The following is an 18,718-nucleotide window of genomic DNA, read 5'->3' as shown; positions in this document are numbered from 1 at the left end:
CTCTGTGGAGGATGACAGGCCAACATGCCTACTTGATTCAAAGTTGAGTGAATCACCAGAAGTCCCGTGGGGCCCTGAGCCTTTGCTCGCCTGCCTGGTACAGCTGCGTCAGTGGCAGGAGGGATACCTCGCTCCCAGTCCCTGCTGGGGCAGCACCCCAGGCCGGTTGGTGTGAGCATGGCCTAGCAGAGAAGCAAGGCACTAGTGTCTCAGTGAAGGTACTTTGTCCATCTTGCCCTAGAAAAGGCAGGTCAGGCTGCGTTGAAATCCACTAGTGGAGTGTTTTCCCTGCGTTGATTATTTTGACATCTCCTTCTGCAAAGTGCAAGACTAAGCACAGAAACCAAAACTACAGCAGTGAGGTTTAATTAAGGCCAGCCCTGTTGAGCATCCCTTTTTTAGCATCACAATCCTTGGAGCGCTGTTGTTGTGAGATGCCATGTGAACATCTGATGTGCTGCCAGAGCCTAGACCATGCTGGTTTAAGTGCAGGGTGCGATGTAGGGCTTTGCAGCAGGCTGTTTTAATAAGGTTCAGCTAAACTAGGTCTCGGTATCTGTCTATATGTGGAAATCAGGTCGGGTTTGTCCCCTTAATGTTGCTAAAAGCACAGGGCGGACTTAGCAAGCAGGAGGCCGGGTGTGCAGGGGACAGGCCAGCCGCACGATGGAGCTGCCACCTCAGCTCTGCTGACACCGTTGTTGGCAGCAGATAGCAGAGCTGTTTCTGGGACGTCGAAGACCGACCTTCCAAAGGAAGCCTTTGCTGCCCGTCATCACCCAGCAGCACGTCAGCAGCACGCACTTCTGAGATGCTCTGAGCTGGGCAGGAAGCAGGGTGGCCTTACAATGGCCTGGTAAGCTGGAGGGAGAGGACCAGGACACGGTGCCAAGATGTCGTTTGTCTGCCTGGGCTAGTGTCAGCCACACCTCTGGTCTGGCACCGCACGCTGCCAGGCTCGCTCAGGTTCCCGGTGGCACAAACCCACTGTTCCCGGCTTGTAGGGGCAGGTGCAGAAGCACTAACCTGGCCGTAGCCCCTTGGGGAAGGCAACAGCTCCTGCATGGGGAAATTCTCTGCTGTGAATGCCCCACGCTGCTGGGTCGGCCCTGGGGGGCTTCTGCCAGAATCGTGGTGCCAGAGACGGGCAATAAATTTGCTGCATGAGCAAGAACAAGAGAGTCCTTTTCTTCAAGGGGCTCTCCCCAGGACTCCCAGAGAACTGCTGGTGGTGTCAGCCCTTAGCTGTAGCTGCTTCCCATTCTGAAGCCAGGCTGGGGGTAGCATGACTGTAGCCCAGCAGCAGAAAGGCACCTGACTTAGGGTATGGCACCAGGGAACTTAACTCCTAGCAATGCATCCTGCTTGGAATCCCGCTCCTGGGTGCTTGTGCTGCCTTTACCACTCCCAGAGCTGGGCACCCTTTTCCAGCCTGACGTGCCAGCACCTCCGGTGGCCACTGCCACAGTGAAACCCAGGCCTGTCCCACATGCTCATCTTTAAATCCCAAAGGAGTTTCAAGCCTTCTGCCTGCCAGCGTGAAAGATCACACAGGGCTGCCAGCCTAGAGGAATGGAGGAGCCTGCCTAAGGTCCCCGTGGGGGGAGCGTCCCCTTCCTGCCCCCTGCCAGAGGGGACGAAGGACCAGGAAAGCTCCCGAGAAGGACAACACAGAGTATAAGGTGAGGCCGGGCAATGGATCAAGAATGATGCTCCCAGCCAGTGCAGTGGGAGAAGCGTGCGCCACCCTTGCACATCCTTTCATCTGCTGCAGTGCAGGGGCAAGGTGTCCAAAAGCAAATCGAGGGCAGTTGTGGAGGCTTGATCCTCCCTCTTGCACTCCAGGCTTCCCAAGGGCAGCCTTAACCAGAGCTGCACCCGCAAGCTGCTGCAGAAGGACCCTCGTACCACAAGGACTAGGAGGAAGAGGAGCTGGAACTGATTTTTTTGGCTATTTCCATGTCCGACTTGGCAACCAGAAACCGCAGCTTCTTCCCTCCGGAGCGGATGAGGTCCACCGCACTGCAGAAAGCGGCAACAGGGAGAGAGGTGAATTCGGGCTCCCTGCAGGCTGGCAGCCCCCCAGGAGCCTGCCAGGTCATGGATATTTGCAAAACACCCCCCATTTGCAAAACACCTGCACCCTCTGCTCTGTGCCTGCTCAGTGTTACAAGCAGGGTCTGTTTCTCTTCTGCCTGTAGCTTTACGGGGAGCATGGCCTCTGTGCAAGTGCTGCCAGGACAAGGGCAAAGGAGCCCTGAGCTGCTCTGCTCTGTGGGCACCTGGGCTCTGTCTCAGACAGGCAGGCAGGGCGTGAGCTGCTCCATCCCACTTTGAGAGGAAGCCTGGGGTGGGATGGGCTGGAGCAGCTCTGCATTGCTGAGACCCACCTCTGGGGCTCTCATTTATTTCCCAAATGTGCTCTCCAGCTGTTGCTCCCTGATCCCTCTTCCAAACCCCTCCACCAAGCTGCCTTCCCCCCTTTCCAGTGTCCTGCACAAGTCACTCCTCTCTCTGCAACTTGCCTGTACCACAGCATCCTCTGTGTTGGTGGCCGGGACTGTAGCACCAGGCACTCGGAGACCCTGTGCAGCTCTTTGCTGCAAAACAGCTGAAAACCTGGACTTGAGCAGTAGCTCCCACAGTGCCGATACCGGACGGGGCCCCGCGGCAAGGTGCGACTCACCTTTGGTAGTCTGCCCCGATGAGACTGGTGCCATTGACAGCGAGGATGCGGTCCCCGATGGAGAGCCTGCCATCGGCGGCTGCGGGGCTGTCCTCGATCAGGGTGCGGATGTAGATCCCCGGGGAGCAAAGAGGAGTGTGCTGTTGGCAGGGAAAGGCAGCAGTGAGCGACCAGCCAGGGCAGAGGAGACACCAAAGGTTTGTGGTCCCAAAGGGCTGAGCTCCCCAGGCAGGGTGACAGCTCACAGCCAAGTGGGACCCTGGAGGTGCTGGGGAACGTGATGGATGGGTGCTGGGGACAGTGTCACTAACAGTAACGAAATGCAAACCTTCAGTTTTATATCAATTTATACACAGAGAGGAGAGGTGGGGGCAATCTTTTCTTGTTCAATTTAATTAAGAGTAAAGTATTGTTAACCTGCAGCTGTCTTGGGATGGGAGCTCTTTGCTCACAGCGGTCCCAGGGGCTCGGTGATGCCCTGTTTCCTACTGACTAATGCACGGCCGTGAAAGGCCACTTAGTAAGATGATCCACCGCTCTAAGCCAGATTGCAACGCTGCCTTATGCAACGAGTGCCGTCGCTGGCAGAGCTGTTCTGACACCCTGCGAGCCTCCCTGCTCCCCTCCGCTTCCCTTGCCACCGGCTGAAGGGTGGAGGAAAGACCTCGGCTGAGTCATTTTCTTTCCACAAGAGTACTGAGCCTGTTTGCTGTCTCCAGCTGCAGGACAGCTGTGATGGACTTTGCGTGCATGGCATGGAGGCCCAGGAGCAGAGATCTGCTCCTCCCGAGAGATCACTCTGTGTCTCATTTTCCCCAGGTGAAGCAGCCTAGCTCCTGTGGGAAGCCATTAGCTTCTTTGCTGGCTTTTCTTGGGGTATAAAATATGTCCCACATGTCCCACTCCAGCTATCCAGAGGGGGAACAGCCCTGTCCCACGATCAGTGAGGACTCACCAAGCCATCGATCAGCCCCATCCCCAGCCCGATGGGTCCTCTCTCCAACTCCACCACGAAGACGTAGCAGAAGTCATCGGTGGCAGAGCTGCGGCTGGAAGACTCTGGCGTGGGGTAGTCATAGGGGGTCGGTGAGCATCCTGGCAGCGGAAAAACTGGCTTACCGCTCTGGCATCACCCAAACCCAGCCTCACAACCTCCCACAGAAAGCTGCCCCCCAAAACCCCATCAAAGCTGACCTCGGGTAGCCCCAGGGCTGGTTTTCTGCCAGGGCAGGAGCTGGATGAGATGCCTCATTTGCTCTCACCTGCCCTGTCCAAGCACTGACAAGTCCCCAGAGGAACCGGGTGTATGGGGAGGGCTGCGCAAACACCCTCGTGCCCCAGTCCTGCACCCCCAAAGAAAGGCAGCCCCAGCTTTCGGTACCTTCAGGGGTGCTGCCTTTGGTGCTGTTCGCCCCGTTCCTCCGGGGGTCCTGCAGCCCCTTGCCGGTGCCCTGCGGGGACTCTGGGCTCCCGGAGTCGAAGTTCAGGGGGGTGGTGGGTGGCGTCAGCAGGCAAGAGGGGTCTGTGGGCGCCGTCCCGGCCTTGGGGGCCGGACCCCTGCCCAGCTGCAGCTGCTTGAGCTTCTCCTGGAGCTGCGGCTCGCCGGCGGGGTGCTCGCAGGGGCAGCCGTTGGTGGCCAGGCAGAGGGGGGGGCTCCCCTCCGGCTCGGCACAGCCCCCCAGGGAGCAGTAGTCCTCCTGGGTGACGGTGCTCCCCAGTGCAGTGGCTGGGCTCTCGCTCACCTCCAGGATATCTGGCGTCGCACGTGCCTCTTTCTTAAGAAGGAGAAAAATGCTCTTTGGGACCCCCCACGGGCGCTCTTCATGCCCTACCTGCAACCCACCACCCTGCCTGCTTTGCAGGCAGGACGGCTGCTGGCTCCAGCCAAAGCCTTGGCAATTCGGACACCGCCAGGGCTTGTCCTGGTTTCCCAGCGCAGCTCCCACACCCCAGTTTTGCAGCCAGGGCCATGCTGGGGTTGCTCACAGCCAGCCAGGACGGGACTCCTGGTCATGTCCCTGCTGGGGGATCTCGGCTCCTCCTGTGGCCCCAGAGCTGAGTGACGTGGCCCCAGGGTGACGGGAGGAGGTAGCAGTGCCTGTGGGTGCTGCAGTTGATGGGGACAGGGCAGGAGAGGAGAAGGGGACCTGCTGGAGGGACGTCCTCCCCAGGGAGCTGGAGATGAATGGCAGTTGAGCTTAGCACCCGCAGCACGTCTCGCCCTCCCTGTGCTTTGTAGGCATTAGCTAATTAGTGCTTTTATGCAAGCCTGCCTGGCTACGTGGGGACAGGCAGGGTGCAGGGCAGGGAGGATGGGGGGAACACACAGGGAGAAGGGGAGTGCTGCCTGCAGATATCCCCCCTTCCTCCCTCCTCCCCGGTAACGAGATTGCTGGGACGAGCCTGTCCTTCCAGCTCACCTTCCCGCACCCCCCCAGGCTGGGGGATTAGCAGCACTAATCCTTCCAGCAGCTCTGCATGAGAGCATCAACGCAGCTCCGGGCTGCAGGCGAGGGCAGCGAGCCCTTGGCGCTGGGCTCGGAGGGGTCTCCAGAGGGACCCAAGACCTTCCTGCCCACCCAGGAGAGGAACAGCCCCTCCGTGGGGTACAGGCTACCTTTGGGGGTGCTGAGCCTGGCCCCTCGCTGGTGTGGGGGCTCTTGCTCTTCAGGCTCCAGAGGAAGTGGCGGATGTAAAGGAGGTGCCGGTAGATGTTGTCATCCAACGTCTCCACCTCCAGGTCCACTTTGAAGCCCCCACTGGGCAGGATGATGGGTGGGTGGTTGTCGAAGGACTCCAGCATCTCATCTGAAAGGTGGAGGGAGGGAGGCTAGCGCTGGCCCGGGCTGCACCCCGCTCCTGCCTCCCAGGCCACATGCGGTCTCCCAGCTGGGATCGGGGACACTGAGCTGTGAGGCAGCAGCATCCCTCACTTGGGAACACAGAAAGAGCCCCAAGCCCTTCTGAGTGCGCTTTGCGTCATTTGTAATATCCGAATCATGGGGCCCTGCTTGTTTCTGATCGCTGCAGTTACTACAGGAGCCTCAGGGAGGAAAGGGAATTGTCTGTTTGGTTTGTACATAAAAACCTTGGAGGGACCCTGCGGGTGACTGGAGCACCGTGACCGGAGCAGCGCTGAGTGTGAAGCCAGGGGCTCACCGGGCTGGAAGGTGGCCGGGCTCTCCTCCTCACTGGGCTGCCACGCTGCGATGCAGCCCACGTCCATCACCGCCTGGCACTGGCTCAGCACCCGGTGGAGCTGTGCGGGGCTCAGCGCCGGGAACTCGGCTCGCAGGGACGGCCAGGTCATCTGAGTGAGGAGATAGAGCGTGGGGCAAACGGCAGAGGTGAGGAGCTGCTTTCTCCGAGGAGCAGGGGCTCGTAAGGGGGATGGGAGAGAGAGGCTGGGCAAGATGGAGTGAGCCTGAGCATCCCCTCCTCGGTACTGCCCACCCACAGGCCCACCGCCCCGGGAAGGGGCAGCTGGTGACAGGTTGCAGAAGAAGGGACGCATCACTGCAGGGACTGCAAATGCCGAGCGGGGTCTCTCCTGCCCATGCCCATCCCGACGCCGCGAGCCCCCGGCCAGGCACCCCTCACCTGGACCAGCTGGGAGCCGGGCATGGCCAGCAGGTTGGCCACGCTGGTGAGTTTGGCAAAGAACTGCTGGGCGAGCTGCTCGAAGCCGGCGCCGTGCAGCCACTCCAGGAGCAGCCGTACGCTGGCCCGCAGCTTCACCCCCTGCGACCAGTGGAAGCAGCCGAGAGAGGAGCCTGCGGAGGCAGAACATCCATCAGCACATGTCGGGGAACAGCCCTGTGGTCCCCCCCATCCTTCAGCCCAAGCCCAGCCCCTGCCCCAGGGGTAGAGCTGCCCCAAGGCAGCAAAATAAATCCAGGTTAATGACCCCAGCACCCCATAGCTGTAAATTCTGGTGGTGGCCGGACCTCGCGTGGCACTAACAGCAGGCAGTGGGGCTGTTGTGTTAACGAGGGCTAACGAGCACCTCAGTTACAAAGCAGGCTGCAGTAGTTTATTAATGAGCTGCCCCTCCAAACTGCTCTCAGGCTCAAAAGGGCAGCGCTCTTGCAGGGGGTGAGGACGGGGCGCTTGTGGGGTTGAACCCCTCCTGGGAAAGGGGACCCTGGAGACAGCAGCTGGGTCTGTGCTTGGCCTCCCCATAACTGTGCTGAGACCTGCCCATCTTCAGCCCCCTCAAGCTGCCTGAAGCCCCCCTCCCTCCTGTATCCCCCAAAGTGGCACTGGGATGGACTGGAGGGTCTCCCAAAGGGCTGGTCCCCTACGGGTTACCCAGTCCGGGCTGGGTGTTCAAGCAGGACTGACCCTTATCCAGGAGCTGGTTGAAGAGCAGGGTGTTGGAGAAGAAGAAGAGGTAGGCGAACATCTGGGAGGTGATCTCCGGATGCACTTCGTACTGGCGGAGCAGGTCCAGCGCTGCCTGGTAGATGAGCACGACCCTGCGGAGCTCCTCGGGCAGCGATGGGGACGCCCGCCAGCTCTCCCGGCACTCGTTCTGGAAGGGGTTGCACTCCAGCAGGGCAGGGAGCGACACGTACAGACACTGCAGGGAGAGCGGCAAGTTCACAGCAGGACTGATTTGGTTTCTTTTTTTTTGCATGAGCCAAACCCTTCCAACCCCCTCACCTCCGCAAGCCCAGCAAACCCCCCTGGTGCTGCTCCAGCAAGGGGCTGATCCTGCTTGCCCCCCGCCTCGATGCGCTTCGGCATTGCGCAAGTGTTTAAGAAAGAACAAAAATTAATGCGTCTCATGCTTTTAGCAGTTGGAGGTGACAGCATGGGACAGCTCAGCTAAAAGGGATCTGAAAACTGATCTGAACCAGGACAGCAGCCGATGAGCTGGGCACGAGGGTGGAAGAAAAACCAGGACTGATGGGGATGAGTTTTCCCTGTTGCTTAAATGGGAGAGCAGCACCTAGCACCCACCTCTGCCGAGGCTAAGGGGGAGGCGAGGGTGCTGGGGAGGAGGGTGCCGCTCCGGCAGAGCGGCGCAGGAGCAACCCCTGTGTCCCCGTGTGCCGACGCCAGCGGACAGGCAGGGCCGTCCCGCACACAGCAGCCTTTCTCCTGCCTCACACTGCCCGCTCTGTTCCCTGCTCCTGATGCCGCCCGGCTCTCGCGGTCCAACGGCAACGGTCCAGGGGCCCCTTTCCATCACGCCCTGAATCGCACCATTATGCCGTGCCGGCCGGAGCCAAACAGCTCTCCCCAAACACCTCCCCTGAGCCGCTGCACTGCAGGCAGGGAAACACGCCGCAGTAATTCAATACTTTTCCTGGGCTGCGACCAAAAACCGGGGCACTTCAGCCCAAAGGAAAACACCTTGGCGTGATGCAACTGCCAAAGAGTAAAGCTTAAAAAAAAAAACCTGCCATGCAGCCTGAGAGCTGCTGGGGATGCTCATGCTGGTCCTGTGGGACACTGCCACCCTGCCCAGGGAGCACGTACCTTGGAGATGTAGTAGACGCACTGCTGGAAGGTGTACATGATCACCTCCTCCAGCACCGTCATCGCCTCCTCGCTGGCTGTGATGGTTGAGGAGAACAGAGACTCCTTGGAGCCTACGGGGCGGAGAGGAGGATGGGGAAGCAAACCTGCAGCAGCAAGGCGGGCTGAATTCACCGCTCCCCAAATTCCCAGGGTGGGGGTTATTCATGCTCCCGAGCTGGCATCACCACCATGGCAGCCCTCAACAGGGGCAAAGAGGCGCCTCTTGCCCAGAAAGCACCCGCCTGCCATCTCCTGCGGCTCACAACGCGCTGGCAGCACAGCCTGGCGCTGCAGCATGGTGGCCTCTGCCCTGCGGGCAGCCCAGGGCTGCACCCCTCCTTCCAACAGCCTGTCCAGCCTACGGACCTTTTAACTTGCTGCATAGACCAGAGGGTTTCTGAGGCTGATTTAATCCCTTTTTCCTTTTTTGCTTTCTTCTTTTTTTTTTTTGCTGGCATTAACACAGGCTCTCCAGTGAGCAATTCTGCAGGGCTGCCTGCAAATCCAGGTGCCCTCGCAGCAGCCGGGGGGGCAGAAAGCCACCCCCGAGGCATTAACCGCAAGCTGCCGTGGTGGAAAGGCTCAGCTCGGCACGCAAAACGACCTGGTGCCGAAGCCGAGCAGCACCGCAGCACGACGCGAGGCTGCTCCTCCCGCACAGATTACCCCAGCCTGCACCGTGGACGTGTCCCTGCTGATGAGGATTACGGGGGGGGGTGGTGGTTAAAGGAGCATCTTGGGGACACTGACCACCGCTTGCAACTGGGGATTAGGAAAGCAAAGTCGCTCCGGCTGGAGAAGCAAGCAGGGTGCTGCGTCCAGCCCTACCTCTGACATCCAGCTCCTCCTCCATGCTCTGGATGTAGGTGGGCGATTTCTGCTGGACGAAGTAGAGGACCTCGATGGCGTTGGCCATCCAGAAGAGGATGTGCTGCAGGTCCGGGAGAAGGTCCGTGATGGTGAAGCGGGACAGGGCGGCAGGGTCCTGGCTGGGGAGACACAGCGGGCGTTAAGGCTGCTGCTCCTCAGCAGCCCCACTCAAGCTTTCAGGGAGAAAACAGCCAGCCTGGGGCAATGCCAAGATAGCATTTGCACCCCCTCACCCCCAAGCCCAGCACCCTCTTAGGAAGACCCTTTGCAAGCAAAAATCTGGTGGTTCTTGCTCTGCGGGACAGCGAAGGGGACCCTGTGGGGATGGGGCTAGCCAAAGACCACCTGGCCTTTGTGGGGTGCCACTTTTTGGGGGGGAGGACTCCCCCTAATACAGTTGAACTGCAGTAGATACTCGTGGCTGAAGAGCAGCTCTCCCCGAGAAGTATGTGCTGTTCCTGCCAGCTCTGGACGGTTAAACCCAGCCTGCCTGCGCTGGGCTGTTCAAAAATAAAACAAAATAAATAAAAAGCATCTGGGAAGTTTCTCAACTGCTGAACTGCTTTTTCCTGGTATAGGAAAGGCCTGGGAAGCATCCTCAGAGCTTGTCCTAAAGGAAGGCTCACAGCAAGCACCAACAGTTTCTCCAGATGCTGCTTTGGAGCCTGGATTTTGGAAATGGCTGGGAAGCCAGCATCGCACCCCACTGGGAGCCAGCCCCCCCGCACCACTATGACAGCCCCGAAGTGGTGCTCCCCACCCGGGGACACCGTGTCCCACCATCCCTGGATGCACACATGCAACGCCAGCCCCATCCTCGCTCCGCAGGGGGGTCTTCAGCATGAACAGGGCAAGACCCCGCACCAGGTCCATCCCTGCTACATCCCTCGGGGATGCTGAAGCCACATGTGCAAAGCCTTGGCCAGGTCTTGGACTGGAGAGGACCCCAGAGCTGCTGCAGGTCCTATTCCCCTCCTGAGCTCGCCTGCTTTTCCAGCCCCACTCATTCCCAAGCAGGGTCTTTGCAGGCACCATGGTGAAAGGACCAGAGAGGCGAGTGCATGGGATTAGCAGGAAAACGCAGCATGCATCGGCGCTGGGAGGGTGGTTATAACCAGCCATCGGCTCCCCTTGCTTGTGGATGAAAAACTGGTTTGAATTCTCCCCGTTTCAGGGCAAAATGAGGAGGGGCAGGGGGTTGCACTTACTGCTGGGACTGCTTCTCAGCCAGCTCCCGCGTCCGCTCCTGGGCAGAGAGAGAAGGGGAAAGCAAAATGAAACCAGTGGGACGGAGCGGCACGAGCATCACCCCAACCAGCGCTCGCTGCTGCCAGGCGCCGGCCTGGGGAAGGCCCCAGGGGAGGTGTCCAGCAACCCCCCCACCCCACCAACACCCCTCTCCCACCACCAACTGACCCACACCGTCCTCTGGATCATTCTGGCTGCTTTGAGCAGCAGCTGCCCGAAGTCGCCCGGCTCGAAGCTGGTGGCCGAGTGCTGGATGCAGAGGCAGAGCAGGAAGGCGGGTGTCAACTTGTGGTCGTCCCCCCCCGGCTCAATCAGGGTCATGATGCGCCTCAGGAGCACGTCCTCAGCCGCCGGCTCGAACTCCAGCAACAGCTTTCTGCGGGGTGTCCTGGGGCCACCGACGGGTGATGGGCCTCGCTTTTTGGTGGCAGGGTCCCTCTCCTTCAGCAGGCTGCCGCACGTCCCGCAGATGGGGGGACCCTCGGGGACAGCAGGGTGCAGGGCTCGCAGCCTCAGCAGGGTCTGCGCCGGCAGTGGCTGTGCCTTCATGGGGTCCTTGTAGAGGAGCAGGTAGTAGAGACCGAGGGAGAGGAGGTCGCCGTGCCGCAGCACGACCGTCCGGGCCACCTCGGCAAAGTTGACGGAGGTGCTGGCACCGGCGATGGGCTCCAGCACCAGCTTCTCCTCCCAGTGATTCTGGGAAGGTTGGAGCTTCCTGATGGTGCAGTGCAGGGGCAAGATGTCGGGGGCTGACAGGCTGATGCTGGGCTTGCTTGCCTGCGTCCTCTGGCCCACCGTGTGCTGCTCGCGGTTCAGCAGGTAAACCAAGCTGTCCTGCCAAGCGGGGAGACGCGGCATGAACCGGGGAGCGGGAGGGAGATGGGACCCTCCTTCCTGCAGTGCAGTGGGTGCTGCAGCCTCCTGCCATCCCCCAGCCACCCACCCGCCTGCTGCACCTTTGCACGGCAGAGCCACGTTTCTCTCTATTTTCCTCGCTGCCGAGCAGGACAGCAGCGATCCCTGCTTTGGTCACGCTAATAAATGGGCATGATAACTTTGAGCATGCAGTAAATGGGTCTGCTTTGGGCGGAAAGAGCCCTCCCTCCACCCCTCACCACCCCCCTTTCCCGCAGCTGCTTTTCCTTCCCACCTTCTCCCTAAGACTGCAGCGATGTCTGCATCCCCCAGCCCAGGGGAGGATGGTGGGACCCGGGTCACAGCAGCCGCTCCCTGCACTGCCTTCTCCCCCAGCCTGCCCGCACACCCAGAGGCGGCTCACGTAACCACCCCGTGCCTCAGTTTCCCCAGGGTGAGGGCTGCAGTGCCAGTGCCACCCTGCCAGAAACCTTGGACCAGCCGGATCCTCAACGGGGACAAAGTAGCCATTAACTACAAGAGCCGCCCCACTCCTCTCCAGTTCTCCAAGCGCCTCCAGCGCTGGGGAGCAGGGGCTCCCAGGCACCCTGTCTCCTTGCCGCTCCTCATGACGTTTGCCACTTAACGAAGCAGCCAGACAGGGCCGGGGCAGCTCAGCCCTCACCCGCCAGACCGGGCCTCCCTTGTGCCAGGGCAGGGATGCTGCTCCGGGGGCCTCCCCGGGGCCCCTCTGGGGCTTTGACCGGGGGTCGCGGCTCCCAGCTCCGCGTGCGCGGGGACAAGGCTTGGGGACAAGGCTTGGGGACAAGGCTGCGAAGTCCCGAGCTGGCACCGCTCGTTTTTCTAAAGGATGCTCTTCCGTGCCACCCCCCCCCCCCCGCTGCCCCAGCAGCTCCGGCCATGCAAGCAGCCCCCCTTCCCCGGGGCTTGGGGCGGGGGGAGGAAAGCGGAGGGGTGCCGGGGGGTGCCGGGGGGTGAGCGGAGAGGCGGCGCGGTGCTTACATGCTGCTGGCTGTAGCCCTGCAGGAGCAGGAGGTGCGGGGACTGGTAGAGGGAGTACCGCATGCTGCCGCCGCTCCGCGCCGCCGCCGGGCTCCCGGGCAGGGTGGAGCAGTGCCGCTGGAGCCGCTCCCCGGCCCCGGCCCCGGCCCCGGCCCCGGCCCCGGCCCCGGCCCGCCGAGCCGGGTTGCCCAGGCTGGTCTCGCTGAGGCTGCGCCGCAGGGCCGGGGGGGGGCCGCGCCGCTCAGCCCCCGCCGGTGGCCGCCGGGCCCCCCGCGCCCGGTGCCGCTGCAGCTTCCGCGCTTGGGCGTTGATGCCTGCGGGGATGGGGGGGGGAGAGCAGCGTTCAGCCCCCGCCACCTCCCCCGGACCCCCCGCAGCCGCAGCACCCCCCCGTCTGGAGGGCTGCTGCAGCGCGGGAGCGGGGATGGAGCAGCTGAAAGTCCCCCCCCTCCCCGGACCACGCACCTCCCTGGGCTGGTGTCCCCTGGTCCCCTGCCCTCCCCAAGGGGTGACGCCAGGACACCAGCGCGGGGAGTTTTGTGCCCCAATGCCATCGTCGAAAAGGGGGTGCCCCAGCCCTCCCCAGCCCCCAAACCCCACTGACCGGGGGGCAGCCGGGCCGGGCTCAGCGTCCGCAGCATCCCCCCATGCACCCCGGCCACGCTGCCAGGGCCGGGGGAGAGGAAATCTGTGCTAAAAAGAAATTTGGCTCAATCTTTAAAAAAAAAAAAAATAAAGGAGCCTGGATGCTGCTTTTGGGCCTTCAGCATTCGGTGGCCAGCAGCAAGCGGGAGCTGCGGGGAGCTCCCCCGGTCCCCCCCGAGCATCAGCCAGGCATGGGAGCTGCAAGCTGCAGTGGAGCCTGCGAGCCTGCCCGCCTGTCGCAGGAGCAAGCTGTAATTAACTTCTCCCAAGGATCAATTCAGGCAGAGCTGTCCGCAAGACGAATGGGAGCCGGAGCGAACAAATAGGCCTGGCCTAACCGCAAAAGCAGCCCCTTGCGTGGCATCCCCAGCCCTGGGGTGGGGGGGGCCCCACGGGCCCCTCCGTGCTACAAGCGTGGCTCGAGCGCTGCAGGAGAAATAAGAAAAAGTTGCGGGTCCGATGGGCGATGATCGTACCTCGGGTGGGCAGCCTCCTGGGAGCAGGTCGCTGGCATTCGGGGAGGACGAAGAGAGGGGAAAAATACCTAAAGGATTTGCTTGCAGGAGCAGCGCTGCAGCAGCGTCGGTGCACCAGGGAGCCACAGCCCCGCTCACGGCTCGGCCGACCAGCGAGCAGGCTTCGGCTGGCGAGATTTGGGGATAGCCAGCGGGATTTGGGGACAGCGGAGTGGAGAGCCCGGTGCCCAGGGCTGCTTAAAGGGACACTCACAAGCTCAGACCCAAAAAAAAAAAGTCATCTGCCTTATTTGGTGAGGAATGGGCTGCTGGTTCTGAAATACATTTTTTTGTTTGTTTGTTTTAAATCAAGCACTCCTTTGCTGGGAAAATGAAAGAGATGGGGATGGGGAGGGGTGTGGGAGAAGGAGAAAATAGTCCCTGCTGTTTACATGCCTTGGGATTAGGGCAAGGCATGGCCAAGCCACCCCAAGCAGTCCAGCACCCCGTGTCCTTCTTAAAAAGGCAATTGGCCCCGCTCACATCCTCATCATGGCCAGCGGCACGGCACGGGACGCCTGCGTCCTGCAGATGTGAAATCTTGGGGGTGGGGGGGTGCAATAAGCCTGCCCAGGCAGGAGCACAGCCCAGGCCGTGCCGCTGGGGATGCCAAAGGCCACCCCAAACGTGTCTGCAGGAGGCCTTGGCTCACCCCGAGAGCCCCCTCCCCAACCCACAGCATGGAAATGGGCCAAAGAGATGAAGGATGGTGGGGGTGATGCAGGTCCCAGCCCGGCCCGTGGGAGTGGAGGAGCAGAGGGGCCGGATCCTGGGGAGCAGCTACTGCTGGAGCTCATTGCACCGGGAGGGAGCCGGGGCTGCCAGGACTGGGGTCCCACCGCCCGGAGAGACACACCATCACCGGTCCCTTATCTAGGGGAAAGGAAGCTTCTGTATTTATTTTGTGTAGGAAAAAGCTGCTTTTTTACTGCCGATAGAGCCCTCGTCACAGGCTCCCTGCTAACCCCGGAGCTGTGCTGGAAAGATAAACACAGCTCTTTTCCTGAGCATAACAAAGTCCCTCCATAAAACGGGCTGGTTTTTTTCAATCCTCTGATACTGTTTTCTCCTCCCAAGCGTGTGCAGGTTATCCCCCCAAAACGCTGCGTGAGCATCTCCGACACAGGGCGGCCGGGGCAGAGCTGGCAGCTGCTGAAGCCACATGGTGATGCGGATGGGAACAGGGCAGGATCGCACCCCGTCCCCTGGGGAGAGCTGGGCACCCCGGGCAGGGGCACCGCGCGTCCCCCAGCCAGCCCGCGCCGAGCTGCTGCCTCTAAACCCATCCTACATCCCACGGGGAAACCTGCCGGTTGTGGTGCCTGGGATCTGCCTCTTTTTCAGCCTAGGAAAGAGGTTCCCTTTTCCTGGCTGAGAATTAAATCAGTCAATAAATAACTCCACAGCCCCAAGGAAAGAAGAGATGCTTTGAATTTACCCAGGAGGGGCTAACACCGGGCTAGTCCTTCCTAATGTCATTGCTACGCAGACCCTGCAGGGAGTCCTCCCTGGATGCAGCCGTGCTAAGGTATATCAAAGCCAGATTCTCAGAGGTACCTGGCAGAGCATCTTTTAATATAACAGGCTTAACTCCTAAGTTTCTTGAGGTGTGCAGGTGAGTTAGCCTCCGGCCTCCCTGGAAAGCTCCGGCAAGCTCAGGACAGGGTGCAAAATGGGGCTGTTTTGGGAGACGAACGCCATAAAGATGCCAAGTGCTGCGCCTCTGTCCCAGCACCCTCCAGTTTGCAGGTGTTTTCCCCAAATGCTCTGTAACCGCTGCCTCGTCGGTCCCCAAAAGGAGCGGGGCCGGGGGTAGCAGTGAGAGAGGTTGTCAGCCTTGTTTACTGCAGAGATGCTCTACCTGTGCTGCTAATTAGTGACATGAGGAGTGAGCACCTTCCTCCCCCGTGGGAAGCAGCTAATAAACTAATTAGGATAATGGGTAAGTGAGCAGATAAAACTCTTAAGCTATTTGCTAACAGGTCACGGATGGGTGTGGAGCCTTTCCCCTAGCTCAGCAGCAGGGTGGCCAGTGATGCACCAGCTTGCGTGACACCAGTGGTCCCAGCCCTGCCGCTCCAGCGATGCCCTGCGTGGGGAAGGGCCCTGCAGGTATGTCCCTGGGGATCCCGCTTTGCAGCATCCCTGTGCTTTTTTTTTCCTAGGGAGCCACAAGCCCAAAGTCCTTTTATTTTTGCACAGATGCTGCATTTTTCCACACCAGCACCCCACCACCCTGGGCAGGCAGCTGATGCTTGGCAAGCGGACATCTGCCAGCTCGAGGCTGGTGACAAGGGTGACCCCAGGGGAGGGCACTCGCAGTCAGTCCCCATCGCACCAGGAGTTTTGTGTCTTTTTGGGGTGCTGGATGAGGGGGAAGCAGATACCTCCCTGAGACATGCTGCATCATTCCCATCCCTCCCCAGCAGCTTGCGGATGGAGTGGGAAAGTGTGGTCCTAGCCCTGCAGCACCCCTTTGGGCAGTGCCACTGGTGACAGAGCCCCTGCTGCCACCGACAGAAAGGGCTGCAGGGGTGAGATTTTAACGGGTAAGACAAATAAGTGGTGTGCTGTCTGCAGAGCAGACAGCCTAAACAAACGTGGGTGTAGGGTTTTTTTGTCTCGGAAGAGCTTGGTCAGCTACGGAAAATGCCCGAAGGTTAAAAAATGGAGAATTTCCACCACCCCACCCAGGAGCACTGAAACAAATGAAGTGATATCTACATTGAAAGTGTAATGGGCTCATTTCCAGAGCCAGGGGACGCGATCCAGTCAGGAACTGCTCCTCCATCGGAAATCACCAAAGGGTGCTGAGCCCGGGCCAGCTCGGCATTGCCTGCTCCTGCGCCGGGCAGCCTGGAGCCCACCTCTCTCCCAGCCTGCATGGGAGCCTTAACCCCCGCCCCCCCCCACGGCTCCCAGCCCACCCAGGATCCAGGTCACGGGTGGGAACGCTGCTTCCTGCATCCGAGGGGGAGAATTTGAGGCCAAGAGTTGATCTGACCTTGGGCTCAGGCAGGGAGCTGCCACGTGGCCCTCCCTGCTGTGTGCTCCAACCATCGCGCTTGGCTCTTGCCCTCTCCTCTCTTCAAAAGAAGCTGGTTTTAGTCACCGCTCTCCCAAAGTGCTTAAGGGCTCTCTGATCCCAGCTGGAGAAAGAGCCGAAGAGAAGAGCAGATCATCCGCCTTTGCAGCTCCCTCCCTGGCCCGAGCCCCTTCTTCTCCATTTGCATCACACGTGCAGCGCGATGGGACCGATCCTGTAGCATCCCCTCCCTGAGCTGACACAAGGACTGGACACAGCGAGGGACGGAGGGAGCCCTGTCTCACCATCGAGTGCCAATGGACCACCCTGCACAGCGTTAATACGAGGGCTGAAGGCCGTTTTCCATCCTTCCCGTTTCAAGGCAGGAGGTGAGCCCACCCCCAGCTCCCCGCGCTGATGGGCACCTGCCCACAACACAAGCAACCCCTAAAGCTGCAAACTCCACGCTCAGATTTGGGGGACCCAGGAAAAATTGCAATTGGAAATTGCAGCTGATGGGCCTCCAGCAGCATTTGCTCTCCCCCAAACACCCGTGGCTGGTTTCCTTCACGCCACGTGCCCGGGCTCCTTCCAGCCCTCGTTAAAGTGGATGGGAAAGGAGCCCTGTCCCCGTCGGTGTGGGATGGGTCAGGCCATTTGTTCTGCTACTGGTGAGGGGACCTTGGCTCTCGTTTGCTGAGCACCCAGGGTAATCCTGCACCATCGTTAGGTTATTTCTGAGAATCACAGCTCTTTCCTACAGGTGTGAGGAACCACTCAGTGCTCATCCCAGCAAAACCCCCTGGCCGGCACCTCCCGAGCCTGATCCAGACCCCTCCATCAGCAGGTCAGACCCATCAAGGGCATCATGCAATTGAAAACCGGAATTTAAACCTTTCCACCCTCATCCTCAAAGGGCTTTTAGCTGAGGGCAGAAGGAGAGAAACTTCATTACTCTGCGCTGGGGTCTCTTATTAACCTGCCAGTTCCTAATGATGCGCTTATCTTCTCCTGCCAGCCCTGGACTCGATCAGGCACCTCCAGGGGTGCTCTCCTCCATTAGCTCTCTCTTCATTAGCTTTTAATTTTGCTTAATTGCTCCTGCAGATTTGCCCAGGTGTCTGGTCTGGGGGATGCCCATGGGGAGATGGGGCATGGGGTGCGGGGGAGCGGGACAGCGTTCTGCCAGGCACGAAGCTGCACCAAGACATGCGACGCTGTGGTGCTGGTTCACAGCGATGGGAAGAGCGGGCAACACCGATGGTCTTGCTTGCTGCTGCCCAGCTGCACGTGGGGATTTGGTATGGACCCCTAGACTGGCTGGGGTAAATATTTGAGGTTGCAGGTACCAATTTTATGCAGGAGAGTGACGAGTGCCAACTCTACCCAAGAGATTTGCAGCTAAAACACAGCTTTGCTCCCACCCAGCACTTGTATGACCTCTCCGGGTCCAAAACATGGGCAAAAGCTACTGGTGTGGGCTGCATCTCCCACAGGCAGCTTGCGGGGGGTCACAGCTCCCCAGACCCTCTCCCTGCCTCGCGCCCGGCTCTGACCTGCGGTGGTGGTGTCCACGTCCCTGGCCGCCAGCTCCTCCACCTCCGCTCTCTTGCGCAGCTCCAGCCGCCGCGAGAAGCCCTCCCTGGGCTTCCAGAGGTCCTGGATGAGCAGCGGCTTCTCGTGGTCAGCCAGGACCCTCAGCCCCTCCATCTGCCACCGTTTCTCGGGGCCCTCAAACCTCCCGATGACATCGCACAGGGCGTACTGCCCGGCGCTGAGCTGGCTCAGCCCGTAGCGCTCCAGGGCTTCCTTCACCAGCTCCCGCGCGCCCGAGCTGCCCGTCGCCAGCACGCTCTTGTAGTTGGTGCCCGCGCAGATGTTGCCCCCGAAGATCTTCAGGACGCCGGGGGCTGAGAGCTGGGTAGACAGCTCGGCTGGGTCATCCTCACCGGCTGCCGGGGAAGCAGAGGCTGAGCTCCGGTCCTTGTAGCTCAGCGTCCGGTACAAGACTTGGGAGAAAATCCGGCTCTGGCGCTTCAGCCGGTTCTTGGATGGTGGAGCCATGGTGGAGGAGGACCCATAAAACATCGTGCGTGAGGTTGTCATGGGGTGCACCTGGGCAGGGAAGAGGAAAAAGGGAAAGATCAGCGGAAAGATGCGCAGCAGGGAAGAGCGAGCGGGAACCGGCTGGTGGCCACGGAGGAGCCGCTGTCACCTCCACGGTGGAAAGGGACAGCTGCGAGGGAGGGCCATTTGCCTTGTGCAACCCAAAACACCAGCAGCCAAGCTCAGCTGGGCTCCTTGGCATCAGCACGGTTACCC

The 18,718-nt window shown here is 60.6% G+C and overlaps 1 protein-coding gene across 1 annotated transcript; it reads right to left on the bottom strand.

Moving 5' to 3' along the window:
- Positions 1-1,801: 1,801 nt before the first annotated feature.
- RADIL (Rap associating with DIL domain) lies at positions 1,802-18,499 on the bottom strand. The gene is made up of 14 exons (XM_059826483.1): positions 17,953-18,499; positions 12,212-12,525; positions 10,502-11,167; positions 10,294-10,331; positions 9,044-9,204; positions 8,174-8,286; positions 7,031-7,268; positions 6,287-6,459; positions 5,846-5,996; positions 5,304-5,494; positions 4,068-4,461; positions 3,642-3,781; positions 2,687-2,826; positions 1,802-2,022 (listed from the first exon to the last, which is right to left on the bottom strand). Exons 1-14 carry the CDS (start codon positions 18,482-18,484, stop codon positions 1,917-1,919), a joined length of 3,357 nt encoding a protein of 1,118 aa, XP_059682466.1. The 5' UTR covers positions 18,485-18,499; the 3' UTR covers positions 1,802-1,916.
- Positions 18,500-18,718: the final 219 nt, after the last annotated feature.

The sequence above is a fragment of the Gavia stellata genome, chromosome 18, assembly GCF_030936135.1.
Source record: "Gavia stellata isolate bGavSte3 chromosome 18, bGavSte3.hap2, whole genome shotgun sequence".
Taxonomy (NCBI): domain Eukaryota; kingdom Metazoa; phylum Chordata; class Aves; order Gaviiformes; family Gaviidae; genus Gavia; species Gavia stellata.
This window is presented reverse-complemented; position numbering and strand designations above follow the sequence as displayed.